This window comes from Mastigoproctus giganteus, chromosome 2 (genome assembly GCF_048544385.1).
Source record: "Mastigoproctus giganteus isolate SK-2022 chromosome 2, ASM4854438v1, whole genome shotgun sequence".
Lineage (NCBI taxonomy): Eukaryota > Metazoa > Arthropoda > Arachnida > Uropygi > Thelyphonidae > Mastigoproctus > Mastigoproctus giganteus.
In genome coordinates, this window is record NC_143576.1 from 159727195 (window position 1) to 159752605 (window position 25411).

Genomic DNA, 25411 nt, shown 5'->3' on the forward strand with positions numbered 1-25411 from the left:
CCGCGGTTTGACACTCAGGTCTGCTTCTCCAGCCTTCACTGTTAATGCGTGTTTTGTCCAACGTCAAAACGGTACTCATACACCGATGAGCCAAAACATTATGACTGCGAGTCGTTATGAAAATCAAAGCAACTGAAAGTGAAATACTGCGCGTGCTCAGGTCGGGACACTGTATAAAAAACATCTGATACTGAGCTCCGTTAATCAGTGTTACTCTTGTTCATCAGATGGGAAAGACAGCGGACTTAAACGAGTTTGACAAAGGCCAAATTGTAATGGCCAGACGACTGGGTCAAAAATCAAAATCAAATTATTACATTAGGTCCACTCATTATTTCTAATATATATCCGTATATGTATTTTGTCTGTAAATTGCTTGTGTTCTCTGGTCCATTTGCCTATTTGCTGGACGAAAAAACCCCAGTTTCTGGGGAAATAAACCTTTCTATCTATGTCTGAGACCGACTAACTCAGCAAGGGAGTGAAAAAAGCCCACTAAAGTTCCTCGCATCATCGACGGAATTCGAACCCGGGCCTGGTGTGGGGAGGTTTCCACCCGGTGTGTGGAGGACGGTAACGATACCACTGTGCTACCCACGAAGACTCACAGTATATCCGAAAGAGCACGGCTGGTGGGATGCTCACGGTCAGCCATGGTTAGTACGAACCGAAAGTGGTCCGGGGAGGGAAAAGCCACGAAACTTCGGCGAGGTGTTGGACCATCACGGCTCATCGACGATCGAGGTGAGTGAGGGCTCTCCCGGATGGTACGTCGCAACAGAAGGGTGACTGTGGCACAACTCGCCGGTAATTGGAATGCCGGTGACGGGAGTAATGCGTCACAACATACAGTACATCGAACCCTGCTGAAAATGGGGCTGCATACCAGCAGGCCACTCCGAGTGCCGATGCTAACCGGTTCACCGTCGGCAGCGCCTACAATGGGCACGCGAGCATCGAAACTGGACCTTGAATGATTGGAAGAAGATCATTTGTTCCAATGAATCACGTTTCCTGTTGCACCATGTGGGCGGCCGGGTACGTGTGCATCGTTTACCTGGGGAAGTGATAGCGCCCGGATGCACCGTGGGACGAAAACAGGTGGCAGCGGTTTGTTGTTTTGGGCGATGTTCTGCTGGGATACCCTGGGTCCAATCATCCAGCCCGGCACTCTGATTTCTACCACCTACGTAAACATCACTGCTGACCAGGTCCACCCTTTCATCGCAACGGTCTTCTCCTCTGGCGGTGACGTCTTTCAGCAGGATAATATGCCATGCCACACCGCTCGGATTGTTCGAGACTGGTTCACGGAACGTGAAGAAGACTTCCAGGTATTGCTGTGGCCTCCAAATTCCGCAGACATCAATCCCATCGAGCATCTGTGGTTTGTGCTGGAATAGCAACTCCGATCTGCGACGTCTCAACCACGGACCTTACAGGAGTTAAAGGATCTGCTGGTTACATGTTGGTACCAGATACCACAAGACACATTTAGAAATCTTGTAGCGTCCATGCCTAGCCGGATACGAGCTGTTTTGGCTGCGCGTGGAGAACCAACATCATATGAGATATGTGGTCATAATGTTTTGGCTCATAGGTGTATTTGCTTCCTGTTGTTTTAAACGCACTTCCATTTTAGCCATTTTCCAATCTATTTCTGCTGTTTCTGTGTTACGTCTGTGGGGTTAAACTAACTATTCAAAACTGATGTTGAATATCGAATTACATCGATTAACTATCACTCTCATAAAAAAATACCCAAGGAGAAAAAGAAATAGCATTGCTTTCTAAGTGATTCTCTTAAAAATAAGCAACACTTTTCTAATAACGCTACCTCTTTCCGCTTATTGCCGTCCCATCAGCGGGAGACCAAGTATCCTATCAGCACAATTTTATAATCTAAACGCTTTTAAAATATCCAAAAACCTTTTGTGATTTCGTATCTTTTTGAGTTAAATGTTCAGTAGGTTGTTAGGTGCTGTTCCAGTAGGATGAGTGGAAGTTGGTTTTGTTTTCAGCGGCCTCAATGAATTCTCTGTAGTGTTCAACTCGCGACTGTAGTCGACCTTGTGCTAACAAACCGTGCACAGACCTTTTCTTTTTTTTTTTTTTTTTCAAATCCTCGGTTATTATTTGTAGAATGATTTCCGTATTAATATACAGATCTGAAATCATTCGAAGCACTGCACATCGATCATTAATAATAATTTTCCGCACCCTCTCAATCAACTCTAGCGTTCGAACCGTTTTTCCTGGGTCCCGATGTTTGTCTTCTTCCAGTGGTTCTTCCATGAGCGAAGCGTTTATGCCACTCGAACACACGTGCACAAGACAGACAGTTCTCTCCATACAATTGCTTCATCATTTTGAAACGTTTCCATGGCGCTTTTGTCCAGTCAAGCACAAAACTTGATGTTTTCCCTTTGTTCCATTGTCCCTCCACAACACAGGGGACTCGTGCAATTCAGCTCAAACTACTTCTGAAATGCCGACAATTTCAGCTGATGACTGCAGTGCTCGAGGAACAATCACTCTTTCATTTCATGTTTACTTCTAGTAGATGGCAATTTCTTAAAGATAACGTACACGGGAATAATTCATATTTATTTGTCGAATAACTGAAAGCTGAAAACACTTTGATGAAGAACGCCACTGAAGAAAATATTTTAAATACGAACTCGCTAAATCCAAGCGTTATTAGCAATGCCGTAAATGGAGGACATCATAAATCAGCAATTGTTGGGCAATTTGAAAATGGATTCAATGACCCAGACAAAATAAATAAGATGGCGGGGGGTGGGGCTTCTTATATTTCTTTATATTAGAAAAAATTTTCGAATGGTGGAAAATATAGTTGGCCGAAATAATATTTGAAATGCAGACGCCTAATGTGGAAATCTGTATTAGAAACGAATGCGACACCTATCGGAAACTAAAGAGTGGTGAACTACATGGATAATTCCTGTGGTCCCAGCAAGAAAGAGAGAGAGAGAGTATTGCTTTCATTATTCAAAACATAATCTGTCATTATCTTACAAAATTAGAAACAGCCCGATAAGCACCATCACCTTAGGGGCGGACCCCGTAGCCGCCTCCGTCTAGTTACAAGAAGACACCATCTATTCTGGAGCTACAAGCGGGACGTCTGTTGTTTAAGCAATAACTCAGTCTTGTAAGACATTAGGCGAACATTAATAACTAGTCTTATAATTGGTCGCGGTTCTCGCCAAAACCACCCACCCCTCCTCATTGCCCCTTCCCTACTCCCCCGACATTTTTTTGCCTCCCTCACTCGCCTTTCAAATTTGCAACGTGGTAAAGGATGAGATAGAGACCTTTTGGTAAACTCGCTATCCACCCACACGCATTGCATATGTTACATGGGGACAGGACAAAGAAGACGTTCCCCCCATCTAATTTTTAGAGAGAAAATTCTGTAGGCACATATCGAGTGAAAATATTATTTCACTCTGTCTCCATCTCATCCATTACCACGTTGCAAATTTGAAGGGCGAATATGGAAAGATTATTTCGTATTCTGCCATAATCCAAAAATCTTTCACGTTGAATGATGTATTCAAAGATAATTACCCATTTTTCGATATTGTAAACCATTCTAAATGTTAATTAATACCAAACAACGTTTCTAGTTTGTTGGTTGCCTCTGATGCTGCATTTGCTTCATGGGGAGGTTAGTGCATCCGTTTGCCTTGTCACTGCTTCTCGCTGGCATTTGTGTGCGATATCTTTCACCTTCATCTAATGTTTCGACCTGGTAGTTGGTGACATAGAAAGGATGTTTATTTCAAAAATAGCTAAAATGTTTCTGGCAATAATTATTATTAGAATACTAAGAAGCGTACTGGAAGGTATCCAGCCCATGCTCAATGCGAGCCTGTTTTGCTGAATACAACCCAAGATTACGATTACAGAAGAAAAACCTTTTCATTTCCGCCCCCTTGTAGTTTTTTTTTTTTTTTTTTTCGTGTTCAAACTTGACGCCATCAGCCTTCTAAGTGTGTTGAGCTGTTGCTGGAATCATTTTTGAACGTTTGCCCAACCAGGAGAAGGCGTGACTTGCACGAGTTGTGTATAATTACGTCTGGAGACAGGCAGGGGTCGTTAAAATGGTAATGAACTTTTAAGAGTTGATGACCAACATACTGAGATGACGACGTTTACATGGCTACCTTAACACTCTTCATTCTGTTTGTTTCGTCTAAAATAGCCTCTGACGCGAGCTCCGAGTGTACTGTTTCACTTTCTCGTGTCTCGATATTCAGTGAGAATGACGACCCGTGGCGCGCATTCCACATCAACAAACAGCTTTGTCTTTTTTATTATTCTATCATTTAACTGTTGCTTGCACGAGATCTTCAAATGACAAAGAATTTGTGTTGTCAATTTTTGCTTTATTGCTTAGTTTTATTTCCATTTCATTGTTAGGTGCGTCTGTTGTTTTCATCATGTCCGTCCGTCTGTTCGCATGTAGCAGAGGGACTTCAAGTGGACGGATTTTCATAAAATTTTATATTTGAACTTTTTAAAAATATTTGTCGAGTAATTCCAAATGTCATGAAAATCGTGCCAAAAGAAATCCGCAATTAACATTTAGTTTTTCCATGCAAATCGTATTGAAAGAAGGAACTCCTAGATTAAATGCAGTATCGTTAGCCTTAGACAGTCCGTGCACGCTTCCCATGTACCGTTATCTAAGACTAGTGAACTTGGTATCCCTCGTAAGCAGATACATACTCGTACATACAGGAAGAGAGAGAGAAAAAAAAAGTCTTAAATAAGAGTATATGGGACAAGAGAAATAAATATTATACAGTGATAATTAAATTGAAAGGTCAAGTTTAGAGAACGTAAAATAAGTTTGTTATGTGCTCTGTAAAGTTATCTTAGTAATTAATTTTTACGGGGATAACTATATTTACTTTTCTACTTCTGTTAGTATCCTTTCCCTGATTCTGTTAATCACGGAAAGGGGCCTGATAGACCTCATCGAGCAACAAAAACCAGCGATAGTTAACCTGAAGGATTGTTTTCAGAAAAACTCAGCAGCACTCTATCGGGCCATAAGGAAGATAGACAAGCGCCATACTCCACTCAACGTAAGGTAGGAGTCCCCTCCCGCCCAGACGGCACAAATAAAGCTAGAAAGATGGGCAAAGAAGACACTACAATGATCTCCATCAAGACCACATAGATAAAACTGCTTCCAATGAATGACTCACGAGCGGGATGCTCTTCCCCGAGGCTGAAGCATACTTGCCATCCAAGACCAGGTAATCAACATCAGAAACTATAGAAAATACATCGCCAATGAGCCGGAAGTGTCAGATGACACATGTCGACGGTGCAATCTGGCCACAGAAACGGTCCAACACATCACTGCGGGATGCAAGGTGATCACCCAGACTGAGTACACTCGTAGACACGACCAGGCAGCCAAAAAAAAAAAAAAAAAAAACTATTATATTTAGGCCACCCGAATAATTAAATTCATCTGCCGTGCTGTGTCCCATGTCTGTTAATTGCGTATGTTCTATGGTCGATTTGTCTGTTTGCTGGACGAAAAACCCCAGTTTCTGGGGGAAAAAAAAACCTTGCTATTTACGCCCGAGACCGACTAACTCAGCCACGGAGTGAAAAAAGCCCATCAAAATTCCTCGCGTCATCGACGGGATTCAAACCCGAGCCTTTTCCACCCGGTGTGGGGAAGGACGGTGACGATACCACTGTGCTACCCGGTAGCCAGGATAATACATCAGAAGATAGCAAGGATTGAAGAACACCTTGACGTCCACAAGCAGAAACGCTTGTCACTCAGCAGGAGACTTCACCGTTACAGAGCGAGTGCCCAAAGGAAAACAGACAATAGGATATTTGATGAAAACCAGAGGGCCTTCTACAGGAAAAACTTGACAACAGGAAAACGAAGGCAACGGATCCCCAACCAGAAGGTACTGGAGGAGTTCGGGGGAAACGGCTGTGTCCCCTGGATAGCTCTAGAAAAGAAGATAACCAAGAACTTACAAGAGATGACAGAATGGGAGATTCGGGAGGAATAAGTACAACAATGTATAAGATAATGACCAGCTGCATAACTAAGAAGATATCAAACCATTTTGAGAGCCAGAACATCATGGCCGAGCAGCAGAAGGGATGCAGGCAGATGAGCAGAGGATCAAGAAGAAATTGACCATTCACGCTGCAGTTATGGAGAAATTCAACAAGAAGCATCGAAATCTGTACACATCCTAAATCGACTACTGCAAGTCCTTCGACTCCTTGCCCCATACCTAGCTGATAGAGACACATAAGATTTACAAAATCAACCCGACCTTGGCACACTTCCTGGATGCAACTGTGGAAAAAATGGAGGACCACCGCAAGGTCGAGAACATCACGACCAGATCAATACCCATCAAAATAGGAATCTTCCAGGAATATTCCCTGAGTCAACTATGGTTCTGTCTAGCACTCAATCCACTGTCCACCATGCTCAATAACAGCAAGTACAGATATACCTTAAAAGAAGGGAGGAATAATCAGTACACACTTTGTCACCTGATATACATGGATGACATCAAACTCAATGCCGCTACTGAGAATCAACTCCAACATCTACTCCGGATCACCACAGAGTTTAGCACTGATATCAAGATGCAATTTGACTTAGACATATGCAATATCCATAGATTGGATCAAAGACAACCCGTCAGACGAAAATACCAGCTGAAGACCGGTGTAAATTGTGTTTAGGGTCAAACGGCACCAGGGGTTTCCCCCATCTCCGCGTAGTTTACATTGTGGTGTGATACAGTGCACTATAAAGGCCAGAGATTTAAAAGTATATGGATCTTGAGGTGTGTGATGTGTACCGTTGTTCTTGTGGCCATTTAGCCGCCAGACCCCTGCTGTGGCCCGACTTTGCCCACACTTCGCCCCGTGGAGGGAGACCAGGTACCCAGTAGTTGTAGTTTACTCTGGCAGGTCCTGCCACCTAGTTTCCTGAGATTTCAGTGGCTAGGACCTAAAAAAAAAAAAAAAAAAAACACGTTTGCGTGGGTTGATCGCTAGATTGAAAGACCGAAATGTGAGCGAAGACCGGTGAAGGGATTGAAGCCATGGCAGAGGGAAAGACATACAAATATGTGGAGATGATGAAGCAGTTAGAACACAAGGAAATCAACTCGCGCCTAACTGAGAAATACCATTAAAGACTGAAAAGTTTGCTAAAATCAAAGCTTAATGGCGGAACATGGTCACAGCCATAAACACTTACGCAGTCTCAGCACTAACGTACTCCTTCGGGATCATAGATTAGACTAACACCGAGCTGGAGGAGATTACAAGATTGATCTCGACGATAATGATAACAAAGAGCCGCCAACACCACCCGAAGTTGGTCCTCAAGATACTGACCATAGCCCGTAAAGAAAGAGGGAGGGAATTGACTTACCTCAATAAACAAGAGAAGGCGATTAAGAACCTGTGTGATTACTTCCAGAAAAATACAGTGACAATCTCCGAAGCCATAAGAAAGCTAGACAAACGGCACACTCAGTTCGACCTCAACAAGGAGACCACACTGATACATACAGAAGAAACAAAGACAGAAAGATGGGCAAAGAATTGTAGTATCTCCATGGCAGACACTACAATGACCTACATCAAGACTACATAGATAAGATGACTTCCAACGCTTAGCTTATGAACAAGACTCTTCCCGAGACCGAAGAATTCATGAACGCAATGCAAGATCAAGTGATCAACACCAGGAACTACAGAAAACCACCACATACACTTGGTACCAGTACCTGTCATGGGAAAAAATCACGTAAAGGAGAGGATTTTTTATAATAATAATAAGAGAGAGAGAGAGAGAGAGAGAGAGAGAGAGAGAGACCTATAAATAACTGGGGAATATGCCGGCACAGCAGTTAGAGCACGAGGAGATTAAAGCTTGCTTAATCGAAAAATGCAATCAGAGACTCAGAAGCTTGCTCAAAGCAAAGCTGAATGTAGAGAACCCAGTTAAAACTAAAAATTATGCAGTCCATGTGCTAACATGCTCCTTCGAAATCATGGAATGGACTAACACCGAGCTTGAGGATATTATGAGAAAGACAAGGACAATGATGACCAAGAGTCGTCAACAACACACGAAGTCGTCCGTAGAGATACAGACCATGGCCCGGAAAGCAGGAGGAAGGGGCTTGATAGACCTAATCGAGCAACAAAAGAAAGCATAGAGAATCTGGAGGATTACTTCGAGAAAAACACAGTGCCACTCTAACAGGCCATAGGGAAGAAAGAGAAGAGGCATACCCCACTCATAAGTGAGGAGCCCCCTCCAGCACAGATGGAAAAAACGAAGCTAAAAAGATGGGTCATAAAGACGCTCCACGGTAGACGCTATAATGATCTTCTTCAATACCACATAGATAAAATGGCTCACGAAGACCCTCCTCCCAGACAATGAAGAATTTATATGCTCGCTATCCAAGACCAGGTAATCAACACCAGTACCTTTAGAAAATACATTGCCAAGGAACCCAGAGTGAAAAATGATACATGTCGACTATAAAGGATCAAACACATCACCACAGGATGCAAGGGTGATCACCCTGACGGAGTACACACACAGACACGACCATTTCGCCAGGATAATACATCAGAAGTTGGCGGGGAAATACCAGTTGATCAAAGAAAGTGTGCCATATTGCAAGTATGAACTCCAGGCTGTACTAGAAATCCAAACCCCATAAGCTTTACTGGAACCGCGCCTTAATAGCGGATGGGCTCACATCTGGTGAGTATGGGCTTGGCACACCCAAGGTCCTCAGCTGGATATCATCATTCTTCTCTTTCTTGGTGATTCCTTTCTACTTTTGACTCTCTCTCTCTCTCTCTCTCTCTCTCTCTCTCTCTCTCTCTCTCTCAGGGTAACTCGGAAATTTTTTTTTTTTTTTTTTTTTTTGGCTGTGCATCATAAGCCTCAGGCTTCCTTGCACCATATGGCTAAAATAATAATAATAATAACAACAACAACAATCCCGCACAACAGACCGGACATAACCCTTATGGACAAGTAGGAAAAGGCTACCTACCTGATTGACATAGCGGTGCCCAACACTGCAGAAGTCGACCTGGGTTACGTGAACGTGGGGAACACTCGACACGTACTCTTCAGATTATCCACTAGTCTGTGAAATTACTATCAAGAGAGGCCCCGATATCACGATGCTAATATGGGGATGTCCTGTACTGTGGGCAATAAACAACTTTATCCCCATACCAGCTCGCAAACCAATGGTCTTGTATTTTAAATTCTATGTCTTTATACACCTCGTATTATAATAATATAAAATTATGCAATGTATGTACGTAATTGTACAAAGTATAAACAAAAAAAAAAAAAATGAAAGTCTCTTGGGCATAGAGTGTACCAATACAGTCTTATTAAATCCCACGTATTATAATAGTTTTGTTTATCTAATTTAATTAAACGTCGGCTACTGTAACAATACTGTATTAATAAAGAAGGTCCAGTCCATAAAGAATAAGGCCAGAGTGCAGTTCAAGAAAAATTGCTGCGTTCGCAAATGACATTCCACAACTTTCAATGACGAAAGTGTGAACCTTTGTTATTAACACGCCCGTGGAGGTCATTGTACTCCCCAGCAGAGATAAATCGACGCCGACACGTCGTAGTTGAGTAAAAGTTAATTTTACAGTTACAGCCGACGTCAACTGAGACAAGGACTGGAGAATTATTGTTCATCTTGTTGTTCAAAACGTTTCTTATTTCGTGGAGGGACTAGGAAGAGGCTTATTAAAGACAATAGAAGATTATCCCTTTCTTCAATAGGAAAAGAGGATCGGCCACACATGTCCTGTTACGAATTAACCCAAGCGATACCTTAGACACGGAACATTCATCATAGATCCGCTAGATGGCAGCACTGGCCAAATCTACGTGGAATGATCTTTTTATATATATAACCCGATTAGCATTCTAATTAATAGAATTGGTTCGTCTGCTGTATCATTCATAATTACAAAAGAGGTATGGTTTGTTATTTATGAACTGGTATGTGATGATCAAAGTTTAACGTTGAGACAAATAATAAGTTTTTATTAATTAATTATTTTTTTTATTTATTAAAATAATACAGTAATAATAAATTGAGAGAAACAAAAATTGTGCACATCCCTCCGCTGTTTACTAAATTTTCTTGCGCCCCTTAAATGTTTGGCAAAACAATTTCTTTGAATTCTAACTCCTCCTATCATGCAGTATAAGATCTCTCTGGTCCAGTCCTCTCTTAGAATAGCGGTTCCTGGTATTTATTTCTCGTTAAAATGCAAGAATAATAATCCATTTCTAGGTAAATTGACCAGGAGTGCCAAAAATGACATTACACCTCATAATTACCATTAAATGACAGCATTACTAGGAGGAGGTCATGCCTTGCTGCTTTCCAAAAACGGTGAATTGTTGGAAGCCTTTCCCATCAGTGACTCCCTACCCCTCCAGTTGTAATCAATTCATATCCACCTACACGCTGTTAAAAATGTGGTTGGCAACAAAGGAGCTTAAAAGTCCCCTAAAGAGTGCGGCGCTAAAAAAGCTTGGATGAGACAATAATTTCTTTGTTGAACCCTGACCCCAGCAATGTGCAGAGAGGGTGTACATGTGCCACAAAGTCACGGATTAACATTCCTCACTGTCGTCTCATAAAGAGGATATCTGTTAACCCTTTCCCGTAATGTGTTTTCTTTGCTGTCAAAGCAAACGACGTGGCTTAGTACGAAAATAGAAGTTATGACATTTCTTGAAGCTTTCCCTTTAAGAAAACTTTATTTAAAAGCATAATAATATAATTCAACTCTATTTTTACATATCTGATGGGGGGAGGAAAAAAAGCAGGAATTAAGTTGCAGTCCACGGCTGTCGGAATAATAAAACCCACGAATGTTCCCATAAAAGGTTGCAAATGAAAAATCAAAGCGTCAAGTGGACCACCTAGTAAAACTTAAGGGGGGGGGGGAACTACCCTTAGTTAAAAAGTATTCCTGGAACAAAAGCCACTTGTGTGTAGTAAATCAGTGTTCCGTATTAACATTACACGCCACAACGCTGTGAAGAATGACAGAGTCAATTGGTGAAAATGACCAGGACAGAAATAAGTTGCGAAAAAACAAAAGCTTAAGAACATATATAGCTAAGTATTTACAGATCAACACCATAAGGAATAGAATTTCTCGGTACGTTCTTTAAATTAAAAAAATAAAAAAAGTATTTTGGAGAAAAAAAAAGTTTTACTATTATCACGTGTGATAACATTTTTGTAGCTGAGATATTCTCCAGGAGATGGCGCTCTCGACACATCTGTTATTATATCTACTTTAGGGTAATCGAAGACGATAGTCACTGACCTCCAGGTCGCATATTTCATCCCCGGAGGTAATTTGCAATGACCTGTGTCCTGCTTGGCAACTGGAAACGTCAGTACTTTAAAGGGTTCCCCTCCTCGCGCGCCAGCGATAGGTATGTTGACGGAAGTGTTAGTGGTTTGACGTGCTCGTCTTTTCACTAACAATTGCGTATCCTCTCGTTTATCTGTTAAAACAAATATTAAAGCATGTGACGAACGATAGCTGATCACGTGGTCTATTGCGTAAGCGAGCCCGGCGAATTCCATCAACTCGTGAAAGATTACCACGGAACAGTCCTCAGATACTTTTCGCTATTGTACTCACTTAATTCTTGAGTACACCCCTAAATGCTGCATCCGGACCACCCACTTTTGCAAGTTAGAAACACTGAAGACGCCATTGTTTTGTACAATAAAAAGTTTAAGACATTCAGCTGTCATATATCCATCTCACGTTTAGGTACTCGAAAAATTTAGTGCGTTAGTCCATCACAGAGGTAGCCCTTGGCAAATGCGTAACATTGGCTAGGAAACAAATATTCCCGGGACCCGTTGCATGAATGCATTTACTAAGGTGATTCATCTCCTTTCCTTTAGCTCGGTTGCTGGCTCCTGATCTGAATTCCCCACGTTATCATTAATTAAAACTTAGCACTTCCGCCTTCTGCTTAAGTTTAATTCTAGTAGCGTGTAACTGTAACAAATGAATACACGTCATACTTTATGAATTGACCCTTCTTCTTCTTCATTTTACTTTGTCTTAAATACAGCAATTCAAAACCGTAGTTAAATAATATATTGTGGACTTTGGCATCTGATAGGAAAAAATAAACTGCAGGGAAGGTATTATAAGAGTAACAAACACTGTTCGCACCATAAAACTATAGCCAAATATTTCTGAGTGCTGACTTTAACAATGGGCTGTTGGCATGACAACGTGTTTGTGCGCATGCTACCTGTAGGTATGTAGGGTTTCGTCATACTTGGCACGAGTACGTTTTCTTTCAGCTGGGTAATTTCTAAATAAATCGAGAGTTATGCAAGGAACAAGGGGAATTTTTTAGCCGCTAAAAATAAAGCGTGGTTTATTCACTTGTCGATTTGACTCCAGTAACGCCACCTGTTTATAATTAACTTTTAAATAACGAATTTAAAGTAGCAGAATTGATAAGAATTTTTAAAAAAAGCAGAACTTTCTGCCAATGAAAACAATTTGTTTCTATGTTAATCGATGGCTGTAAAGTATATTGCAGTCGACTCTAGTAATCTCAAATTCCTTAGTAGGCACACTGTCTCAGGCCCCGAAAGTTACTTTCATCTTGTAACGTGCAGTCAACTTGCTATGCGAACTGTGAGGGACTTAATTATCCGTTCCCTTAATACAGGTATGTCTGCCTTCACGTGCCAGGCAATAATCTCCGACTAAGCTGTAATCTTATGCTCCATTATCTCGATACTCAGCACGCTTCTAATGTCTCCCCCTAATTAAGACATCACCGGTGAGTAATGAGTCGGGGTCTCGTCTGTTGCATCATCTTCCCTGTTTCTGTTACTATGGCGACGTTCGCATGTGTTGTCATAGAAACAAAGAGATGCCACGTAATGGAAAACTTTTTCTCCCTTTTTTTTTTCGGTCTTGTTTTTATTCCAGCTATTAATAATAAACATAATACTTGGATGTATTTGACACAGTGAATATATTTACCGCATTTTAAGCACATGAAATGACAGCTTTCCACATTAATTTCGAGTTAATGCACCACCATACAAATGTCAGTCCTGAACTGAGTTAAATTAACTTCAAAACGATTACAAAATATTTAATTCTTTTTCATTTTTTTATTCTTATGAGAATTATTTTGGGCTTTGCAGGCCACACGTTTGTCCGTATCAAGAGGTGGATCTCGTGAAGGTAAAGAAACCATGTACAAGAGCGTATACACAGATGGTGAGAGTGTGGAAGCCAAATTGTGCCACTCACAACAACTGGTGTGTGGGATACGAACCAAGGTAGGGAATTCGATTTTTTTTTTTAAAGTTTGAATAAAAACTGCGCATGAATAAATATATTTACTAATATCAGGAAAAAAGTAAAGCAAATGAGGAAATTAGAAACAATGAATAAATAAAAATACGTAATATGTAATTAAGGGGAATTGGCTATTATGGTAACATAGAAGTTACCATAATTTCTACAAATCAACTTGGGTTTATTCAACAAAGGCAGTTAAGAGAGGGGGGATTACAAATGCCACATGGAACTACAGTCCTGAATGTCCACAATTAAGGAAAAGTGCCTTTTCTATAAATAACAAACTGATTCCAATTTAATTTGGATGTCACACTTTACTATCTTTATAATAACTGGCCGCATGTCCTCGTGAATTATTTCTGATAAAATCTGATTGCAGAAATAAATAATAAATGTTTTTTTTTTCCAGGACTGTTTATTACACTAGCTACACACAGTCTTACGAAACCAGGTATCGCACTGCGTACAAGTGTTGTAGTGGATGGTGCCGTCAAGGGGATGAAGAAGGATGCCAGCATAGTAAGTTTCAATTAATCAATCTGTGATGTTTGATTTGCGTAGAAAGCCTAAGAAAAAGAAGTTCATCGATAGCAATCAGAGGATGATTTAGTTATCTTCCCACGAACAATTTTCTGTTCTTCCTGATTAAGAAACCTCTTTTGAATTTCATGTTTTGCAACTCCTAAGCCTTCATCCGGTGTAGAATGTAAACAGGAGGAGTAGGAAATATGTGTTCGAATTATCCACGAAAATCGATAAACTTTTTCCCGAAAGTTTCTAAATTTTTATAGTGAATTTGATTAATGCAAATCTCTCTAATATAAGGGTTATCTTTGACAAGGAGCTTTTATCTCCAGAGTGGAAAAATCTGCCATCATTACTCCTATCCCTGAACAGTGTTCGAGATATACTGTCAGTTTGGTATCTTGGATTTTTATTATATTGTTTGATTATATTGTTTTTAGCGTAGGTATTATTAATAATTTTAAGTTCTTTAACGAGGGCTAGCACGAATTTCTTGTTATTACTTTGATTAGAAGGTTATAACTACATTTAGATTATTATTAATATTAGTTATGCAAAATGATTCAAGGACATGGACTTTTCTGAAAAAATGAAAAGATTAATAATAAAATAAAATAATCATAATAACAAAACAAATCAGATTATACTATTTCCATTCCCACAAGATAATCTTTCAATTTCGTTTCGAATTTAGCCAGACCCATCCGCTGACAAGCTGGGGAGAAAATGATTCCACTATTCGATAACCCGCTGCTCTTAAGCGAACCGCATGAAATGCGGTTTTCTCTTATTTCTTGAGATTTTACATTTGTGCCCCTGGTTCTTGTTTCCTTCCTCGTTCATTTTACTCAAACCCCTTAATACCTTATAAACCCCAATTAGGTCTCCCCTTAGGTGTCCGGTTGTCGAACTTTGCAATCGACACCTTCTAAGTCGACCTTCGCATGTGCACTGATTTGCATTCATCAATAAACTGGCGGCCTTTCTTTGAACCTTTTCTATGTCTTTTTTTTTTTTTTTTTTTTTTTGCGGTCTGCAGATCTGAATACAATATTTCAGATTGGGGTCTAACTATCGCCTTGTAAAGAAGGATAATTAAGTCCTTCTCCCTACTAGCAAAGGCTCTATGAACTATGGAAAGGACACCATGTGCCTACCTAGCCGTCTCTTTTGTACAATGCATGGAAAATTTCATGTCAGACTGAATCTTAATTCCTTAGTCGCATTCATCTTGAACTACGTTTAGCTCCTCTTCCCCGAAATACGTGATTTCTGTTCCCCAGATGCATAACTTTACATAATCTTCTTCAGGTTCAGTGTTCAATTTGAACGTTGGAAGCCAACTCTAACATTTGCTTTGTGAAAAGTTCTTGTGTCGAAAGATCCCCTGTCCATTCTTTCATGTTATCAAAGAATTGACAGGGGGTCTTTGGCCACGACAACGTTTTTCTTTGTCTTCCTTTTGCTCTTTTGCACTTAATCTGCTCTTGCAGGATTGGTCTCTGAAGGTCATATTGAAGGCCTCTTATATGCCCGAGGTAGGCAGTCTTCCTCCTTGTAATTGTAGTTAGTAGTGCTCTTGTGATCCTTGTCATCTTAAGGACCCGCTCATTGGTGGGCGACTCCAACCTCTCCATGGAATTTTGAGCATTCTTCTCAGCGTCCATATCTCAAAGTCTTCCAGTATCCTGATTTCCGCTTTTCGCATGACCCAGGTCTTGCTTCCATATAGGAGGGTGCTCCATGTGTAGCATTTGGCCATTCGATGTCTTTTCTGGAAATCCAGTTTAGTGTCGCAGAGGAAGTTCTAAACACTCTTGGCTTGTAGCCGTGAAGGGTATTGTGTACGGCATGTGCGTTTTGTATGCAATAAAGAGTTCTTCCTAAATGCCTCTTTGGCCATACCGATTCTGCTTCTAATTTCTTTGCCTTGGTCATTATTATTTGTGAAGATCTTCCCTAGATGTTTAAAATTATTTCAGTTTTTAGATGGCCGACCTGGCTAGCCGGGTGGGTAAAGTGCCTGCCTGGCAACCCAAAGGTCGCTGGTTCAAATCCCGCTTCTGGCTTGGATCAAAGTACTGCAAAAACCTTGGGAGGTGCATTATGGCCACAGAAGCCGATGCGCCAACAACTACCAAAAAAAAAAAAAAAAAAAAAAACTTGTTCGATGGGGGAGTTACATTTAGAAATATTAAACTTTGGTTGCCAATTTTCGGACCATGTATGCAACCAATACAAGTCTTTTTGAAGCATCATGGCCATGCTCGATTTGTTAATCAACCTTTTCACCTTCACGTCATCAGCAAATTTGACAGCTTTCTTTGAATACCCTCGTCGATATCATTTATGAAAATTAGAAAGAGGAGAGGACCGAACACCCAACCTTGAGGTGCCCATATGTTACACTTTTTCATTCTAAAAATTAATAGCCATCTATCTCCTATCTTTTATCCGGCCTGCGATCCAGCCTAGGATCTTACCAGTAACTCCAACTTCTTCTACATACACATTTTTAATGATTTCATCATAGTAATTTGCCAGATTGGTAAGGCTTTGAGCTCTCCCTTAACGAACCCATATTGAAATCGAGTCAATATACTATTCATGTCAAGGTAATCCTGAATCGCATCTTTAGCCACAGACTCTGATCTTTCCTACCGCATAAATCAAACTTACTGGATTATATACGAGTACATCCAGCTATTCTTTAGCACCATATTGTGGACTGAGGAGATATTAGCACTTCTTTAGTTCAAGATTAAAACTGATCATAACATGTCGGGTGACGTAATATTTTTAATCTTCATCAAGGCTTTTGATGGATTGCCGACTCACAACATGCAAGTTAAAAAGGATGATTGGTTCCGAACAGATCATTGTTTTGTAGGCATTGAAGCTGCTTTCTTGAGAGAAAGCAGCGCGAGAAATTACCATTTAAATTTAGCCAATCCTCGAACTGTTATTTATTTTAATCATTGCTACTACAAATAATGTTTTATCCACCTCACCTCTATTTTGATTACGGTTTTTATAACTAATTAGTCCATTAACAATACCGTCTAAAAATTAGGTGGATATAATTCTACCCTTCCGGTGCTCCGTAATTTGCCTCCACGTTCGTTAACGCATCAATAAAACACGGTTTTTGTGGATGAATTGAGATGTTGAGATCCTGTCTATAAAATATATCTTAATATTGTTCGGGGTGGGGGAAAATATTAATAATTTCTCAGAAAACCACAATTGAGTCAGGCGATGAATACGCTTCAGGTAGAAGCAGTTCTTGAAGAACATCCAATTAGTAGCCACGTCATATTATTTTTCTTATCCCAGCCCTTCACGTACCAAATGCAATCATGGGAACACAGATTTATCTCAGTAACCATGGCAACTGTCAATCGATCCAATGTATCTGACATCAATTAGTTTCCGATGTGCCCAATTCTACTTTGTATGATTTCAACTTCCATTATCTGCTTATGCCTTCGTTCTCTGTCTCTCACCTCCCAGAATTCATTGTACATACACATATACTCTTTCTCTGTCTCTAGCGATGCCATTAAAAGCAAATAAAAATGGCTAATTCAAGATGAGGGGAAAATACTCTCAACCCGCTCCCCGGTTATGTTTCTGGAGCCACTGTCAGCTCAGCCTATATATCTAATTAATCTTCTTCTCCTCTGTGCGTGTGTGTGTCCTGTTCCCTTTCTTATTGTCGATGGCGCCAATGAAGTCTTTCCACAAGAGACACCCAAGTCGTTCGTCCGTAGAAAAATAGAAGATACTGACGGGAGTTAAAACTGTTTCAACGCTGATACTAAAGAACCATGTAGAACGGAAGAAGAATTGCTGTCCCTCCCTCTTTCTAATATAGCTTCCAAAGAGTAGAAATTAGAAAGAAGAAAAGGAAGTATACGGAGTAAGAAAAAAAAACATGAGAAATACTATTGCCATTCCCATCTTTACACAACATCTTTCAAGAAAAAGAAAGGAAGTCTTTTAGAAGAGTAATACATTCAACACCTTATTAAAAACACAATAGACTGCCTTATATAGAATGATAAGCTTAAATCTGGAACGTTTCCTCAGACTGGTGATATATGAAAATAACACTTGTTCATTTTCAAATATCACCAATCTGGTGGGAAGATATATTCAGTGTCCGAAAAATTTGACAAATGGCTCACTCACTGGTCTTTTTCTTTTGCAACTAATAATATCATGGGTCATATTGACCACTTCAATAGCTTCGTACCCTTATTTCGCTCCAGCTGTTTAATCATTTGCATATATTATCACGATATACCAATACGCAAATATTCAAACAGTTCCAAAATTCTGAACTTGAGTGTAATATGAAATGGAATCCTTGAATCCCATTTCCTGAAGAGCTATAATAAATCCGATTACCGTGGTGAATGTAATGTCCAAAATATATATATATATGTTGAATCCTAACTCTTTCGAAGTGAAGCTTGTGAAGACGTCACAACCAGACAGTATGGACTTACTCCCATTTCGGACCCGTGTTTGCCGTTTAAAATGTTTTAAACGGCAAACTCTTATTCATTTTTATAAGTTTAAATGACCTTATATTTGTCAATACCCTCCAACAACTAAAAATCTTCTCGAGAACTCCTGATTGCGTGATGGGCACTATATTTCCAGGAACAGCAAAAAGTCTCAGGATTCTCTCTTTGGGCGGACCCTTAAACATATCTTTTATTTTTGCTGCTAATGTATACAAACAGTTTTGACCCAGAATAGCGAGTCTACTCGCTGAAAGAGGATCCTATAAAAAGAAACCGATGCAAAGAAAAACAAACAGGTTACGATATGTTAACCTGTGCAAAACATAGTCTAGTCATGGTTGCTATTAGCCACTCTCATGGCGTAACCGCAGACTGCGAAACGATTCTTCAAACTGGTGCCAAGCCCTTCAAGGCACCTAAAAGAAATCTAAACAAACACGTCCTGTCCAAGTTCTCGGAACAAATATTTCCGCTTTAGTTGTAGTTAAAAGTGCAGTCCAATTACTAAAAAATAAAACTGAAGAAGGAAGGTGGTAAATAAATGGATAATCCACTCTCATCTGCACTGAAAATTTTCGGTTCAAACTCCAATCGCCAGATTGGGTATTAAATTTTCGTCTATGACTGCAGCCAACTTGCTAGAGTGAATTTCAGACGATGACCGGCCCTCACCGTCGGAAATTGAGTTAAATGGAGTAATAGACGAGGCGCATTTATATCGTGTTTCAAGCGCGTACGTTCTAAGGCTAGTTTGTCTCGACGAAACACATTTTGTTGATTTACAGTGATTGAGGGATTCCAAAGGCAGGGACAGAACTGATAAAAATACTTCATCGGCAACTTTGTCTTTCTTCACAAACTTAGTACTTCCACGCGAGAACCTCTGAGCGTCTTTATGTCGCCTTGCAAGTGAACGGATGCCGCTGTATGAACTGCTCTATTTGAAAGCGGGTGCTGCGTTTCCTGAATGCGAGGAACAAAACGGGGATAAAAAACCGAAGTTCCCACGATTGGCGAGCTGGAATGAAAAACTGCCGCCAGGGAGATGCCACTTGAACAGTTCCCTTTCATGCACGAAAAACTGCTCGCGAACATTTTTATTAGCGTCGTTTTCAGTCGCTATGCTCGTAGATTAACGGCGTTTTATTTTTTTTTCATTTGTGCCGATAAGCATACCTCGTGAAGGGAACGAGTCTGAGTTTTCTGGAAAGAGGGGGCCCACTACCATATTTTCCCTAGTGGGCACCCTCTTTAATAGTCTCGATGTATCACTGACGTGTCTTGTTCCATCTTCTGCTTAGAAAGATCACAGAAAATGAAGTTATAAAACAGTGGCGACCTCTTTAGGCAATAATCTTTAATTTAAGATTTTTAAATTTAAGTTTAAGATTTTTTCCTGCTTCGTAATAATATTGTTCACTCCCAAAATAGTCTAAAACTAATTATTTTATTTAGGTTATAACATTTGTGAGAGTAGAGCAGCCATAGTTTAATCCCACTTTTAGTAATGCACTTTACTCGTATCGAATGAGACTAGCTCTGATGAATACTTGCTAGATCGTGAACTTATTAAATTAATAGCGCAATAACCATCCCCTTAATGGCGCTGCTACGGTCTGTCGATGTCGGTGAAGCCCCCGCTTTCACCGATCAATAAAAACAAGTTTAATTCGCATAGAAACAAAACTATCGTGATTTATTATTGTTGTGAGAATTGCAGTTCTAATAATAAAGTAAAACATTACATGTTGACTCAGTCTTTATACTTTAGATCCCTGAGTGACATTTACGTGGCAATTTGAAGTGAGAGAGAGAGAGAGAGAGAGAGAGAGAGAGAGAGAGAGAGAGAGAGAGAGAGAGAGAGAGAGAGAGAGAGAGAGAGAGACATTGAGAAGGTGATATCTGGATGGGTTCAAGTGAACAGAAGCTCGTATGACAGTGTTGGATGCTTCTTTCATAGAACCTCAAGGTCGTGTGGATGATTTGGATCATGTCAGGAAAAATAATTATTTTTCCTGATATATTGATTTCATTTGTTGATGCAGATGTAGTAGGTGAAGTACAAATACTTTTTTTTACCATTATTTTCTTCTTCTGTGAGCTTGAAAAACTGGGATTGTGCTAGTTGGATATAGCTCGAGTCACTGATAAATACGATGATACAAATATAAATAATTAATTATTTATTGCCAAAATTACAGACAAGACCATCACGGCTTTTTGGCTGGAAGCAGGAATTAACAAAGTTTACAGATACTATAACAACAAATTAATTACAAATCGGAAAAAACTTTGGCACTCGGTCCTCAGATGTATTTGGAGACACCATTAAGGAGATCCTTCTCTGGTATTGATGAAGTGGTAAGCCTTCACCAGTTTATCAGGTTGTCTATCTCTTTTTGTAGGATTTTCTAGTTAATCTGGTGACAGTCGATTCTGAGTTGATTAATTAGTTGAGGTGAAGAGTTAAGGAATATCCTGTCCGTTTGTTGGAATATGTTCAGTTTAGAAATATAAAATCTCTCTCTGTAGAGTAAAATCATCTGACCCTATGTAGCCGTCACGGAGTATAAATAGGAAATTTATTTAAATGAATTTATGTAATATAGTTGAAAAGTTATCGATTTGACCGCGATGCCTCTGAATCTTATGACTATTCGAAACTGTTGCAACTAACTCCCAAGATTGTTCACAGATACCTCCAAACTTTACTTCTGAACGAGGTTGCTTGGATTTGACAACACCCACTGATACTACTTGCTCCAAATACACATCTGAAAATGAATATAATGTCCTATACCGTAAATACAATGTCTTATATAGTGACTGTCTGCGCGGGTAGCAGAGTGGTATCGTCACCGTCCTCCCCACACCCAGTGGAAAAGACCCGGGTTCGAATCCCGTCGATGACGCGAGAAACTTTAATGGGCTTTTTTTTACTCTGTGGCTGAGTTAGTCGGTTTCAGGCGTAAATGGCAAGATTACCCCCCCCCCCAGAAACTGGGGTTTTCGTCCAGCAAATCGACCAGAGAACATACACAATTTACAGACACAAAACACATGGGTAGATGTAATCAATTAAGTGTGATCCTAATATATATATATATATATATATATATTGTCACTTACACAGTAAATGAAAAAAATGAATGTAGCTATCGTGAAAACAGTGTTGTTCATCTGGCCACTTAGTTACCGAAAGGCTCCCACCAGGAAGGGGCATTCCAGCATTCGTCCACGATAAGAGGAGCCAGGCCAGGTTAGTAGAGAGACAGGTGAAGAAGGACAGCAAGAGTATGTGATAGAGATAGGAATGAGTGCTGGAAGATGACAGAGGATGGTACCTCTGCCCCCAAACGGGAGAGAGCGGAGGCACAAGGAGGGGCCTTCGTGGAGAAATCCCACGCCAGCACAGTGGAGTCAGCAAGAGATCCAACCCCGAAGGGTTAGAACGAAGTTGAGGTACAGCGCTTGAGAGAACAGAACAGGGTTCAGGCAAAGGTGGTGTACTCTGGACCTGGTGGTACCTCAGGGGAGTGGGAGCTGCGGCCAGAAGATTTCTTCTACGCTTGAGGAGAGCGGTATAAGAAATCTTCTACCGCTTCTATATATGTTTGTAATTGTTAAGTTTGTGTTTGCGCACACTTTATGTAATGTGTGACTTTTGTTGTTTGATCTGTTGATGGTGTACACCCCTCTAGTCTACCGTCTGTTCAGGGGTGAATCAATAAGGTCGTAAAGAAGATTCTAATAATAATAATATTCGTGGTGGAGAGAAAGAGAGATCAAGAAGCCTGAGGAATGACGTAATAATCCTCTTTGAATAATCCACACGAAGAGGGTAGAAGAATTGTTTATGCCAAACAGCTGTCCAATTGGATGCTTAAAAGAAGGCTCGGCACAACGTAGTCCGTTATCACAGGGGTGCTGTGGTGTCACGCGTTTCTGAAAATCTTGTTATTCCTCTTGAGTTGTGTGCATGTTTCCCGCGTTAATTCTTTAAGCGGGAATGATATATCAGCGTCTGTGTGACACGTGCTTTGCCATATGGCGCCCCACCGCGATTTTTTTCTTCGCATTGTTTACTCAACGAGCACTTCGCTCATTCGCTAGCGCTGAGCGTGACACGCGAATGCGAGTGTTCAAAATTTATGGTGTTCTCGCGCAACGAGGCAAATGCGTTCAACGGACCACAGAATTAAGCTTTCGGGGACGAGGATTATGCGAAGATAAACGATTTGGCGGTGGCTGCTTGCGAAGTCTTATATATATAAACACGCCGGTTTACAAGAGTTTTGTTGCCTCCATCCATCTCGCCGCTTGTTGTGATTGCTCCCGAGGGGCTAAATATAAGACCAATTGATGGCTAATGCAGTCATCGCCGGATGGTGTGCTGGAGGAGATGTGGCGACTCGCTGATCCTTTTACGTGTTTTGCTTATAATCCGATCGCTTACATTGGGACGATTTCGTCGGTTGGTTGAGCCCGAAACGGCAAAAATCTCCAGTTCGGGTTGTCGACATGCCAAACGCCCAGGAAATGGTTAGCTGTTCCTCCAACAACAACGGAACCCTGCCACGCGAACACGTGTCCTCTTAAAACAATAAATATAAATTGTACGCCTCGTCTAAACCGCTTTCAGCTCAAATGTTCCAAAGTAACACCGATGCTTCTTGGCCTGAGATGACTGTCTGGCACGCTCTACTTGTCTCGCAGCCATTTTTATTAGGGCCGAAACGCAATAACAGTTACAGGGGAGGATTGAAAAGGAATTGGAAAGACAGAGAGGCAGACACAAGACAGAGAGAGAGAGAGTAGTAGTAGAGAAAAAAAAGAAAGAGAGAAAAATAGAGATGGAGAGACAGAGATTAAAAGAAACTATAAGAATGAAAGAAAAGAGAAGCACAGAAAAATGGAGAGAAATAAAATGAAAATATAGGAAAGAGAGAAATAGAGAAAGAAAAGAAGAGACAGGAACAGAATGAGAGAAGCAAAGAGAGGTAGAGACAGAAAGAGGAGAAAGAGAGATAGAGAGAGAGAGCGGATGTGTGAAAGAGAAAAAGAGACAGAGAAGGGAAGGGTGGAAAAGAGAGAAAGAGGAAAGTAGAAAGAGAGCGAGAGAAATAGATAGGAGAAAAAAAGAGAGAATGGATGAGCAAAGGAAAAAAAAGAGAAGGAGAGGGAAGAGTAGACAAGAGAAATAGAGAGAAGAATGAAAGGCTCATATAATCTCTCACACTCATTTGCAAAGTAGAAAGAATTAAATTTTCTTTTAAAATTCAAGTCTTCCAGACGATAACTTTAAAATTCCTGCGCAGTAAATACTATTCTTTATCTGTTTTGCTCAGCCACAGGTTTCGAAATTAGTTTCACAGTTGTCAGCAGTGTAACATCAACACTGTCTGCATTCTTAGCTTCCTTCTGCATTTCTTTTCTTTTGCATCCTTCGCTCACTTATGCTCGGAATAACGGCTTCAACCCTCTCGCAGAAATTTCTCGGGAAAGTGCGCGGGGACTGAGGCCCTGACCTCTGCATCTCGCCCCACCCCTACTTCCAACAGGTACATCGTAACTAATTAGATACGCGCGCATTTATAATAGTTTAGTGCTTCCTTAATCAGCGTCACATCTGTCTAAAGTTTTTTATCGGCCTATCAGATGACACGTTTGCATCTTGCGCATATTTATTCGGGCCTGTTGGCGTATGCTTCGGTCACCTTTCCCCTCGCTGGCATCTGTCACGTGTGCAGCTGGAAGAACGAACAAAAAAAAAACGCGCGAATAATGATGAAACACCGAGTGGCCCATCCGATGTTGGGCACTGAGCATGCGAAATAGTGCTGATCGCGAAGGTTTCTGTGACCTTGCTCTCGTTGCACGTCAGACCATGATGCGCGTAGTTCGTGTAACGTGAAACACTATGACGTCACTGGCAGTTTAACCCTTCCCTATTCGTTTGGCCGTTCAGCGATAGCGGAAGAAACCCTTTTGCGCCTATTAAGGTTGTAACGATCAGTGGCCGCCTTTCAAATATCGCAACGGTCACGTGACCAAATAATTTCTCGGACGTCTGCTACAAATTTTCATCTCTAACAAAGATGGAATTTTCCCTAAAATTTTCCTTAACTCAATTTATGCAGGATGCTGTAAACACGTTGCCTCATTGTCATTTGGCACGCGCCCATAATGCACCCATACCGGCTGATGTGTACGCAGCCTTGGTACGCGTAATTGTGATAACATAACGATTTTCACGATTCTCAACTGACTGATTTATTTACGAAACTTTCTTCTTATTTAATAATTCTTGTTTTTCAGGCTATCAGGTGACCTGATAGCCCGAAGTGGGGTTCCTGCGTAGTAAACACTACGTCAATGAACGCGACGTCATTAACAATTTTTGTCTTAAACAAAATTACTTAGAATTTTCATTCACGGAGACGCAGAATGAATATTTACAAAATATCAAAACATCCTGATATTTTGTAAATATTCTAGCATCATATCTGTAAATACAAAAAAAAAAAAAAAAATACCTGAAAAGTTCATCAAGAACCTCACTACCTCTTAAGAAGGGTGTGGCCTATAGTGGAGACGTCTAGCGGTTCAAAAATAATTTTTCCCGAGTGGTATATTAATGGTGATCATTGGTGCATAACCTGTTCGCTTTTCGCATATTGGTCTACTTACAATATATTCGTTTTAATGAAATTCGGGAAGGCTTGATAAATCGTTTTAATATAGTCAAATATAAAATTTCACGAAAATCCATCTACTGAGGGTCGTGTTATTACATGCGGACGGATGGATATAGGAAAAATAATACGGATTTCTATTGGTCTGATTTTAATGAAATTTGAAAC

General features: G+C 40.5%; 1 protein-coding gene across 1 annotated transcript in view; it reads left to right on the top strand.

Annotated features, from left to right (window-relative positions):
* The window catches only part of LOC150089701 (uncharacterized), a 394377-nt gene that overhangs the window by 56938 nt on the left and 312028 nt on the right, over positions 1-25411 (top strand). The window contains exons 2-3 of the mRNA XM_090389604.1: positions 13329-13466; positions 13898-14007. Coding sequence (XP_090245730.1) covers positions 13329-13466; positions 13898-14007 — 248 coding nt within the window. The remainder of the gene's footprint in view (positions 1-13328; positions 13467-13897; positions 14008-25411) is intronic.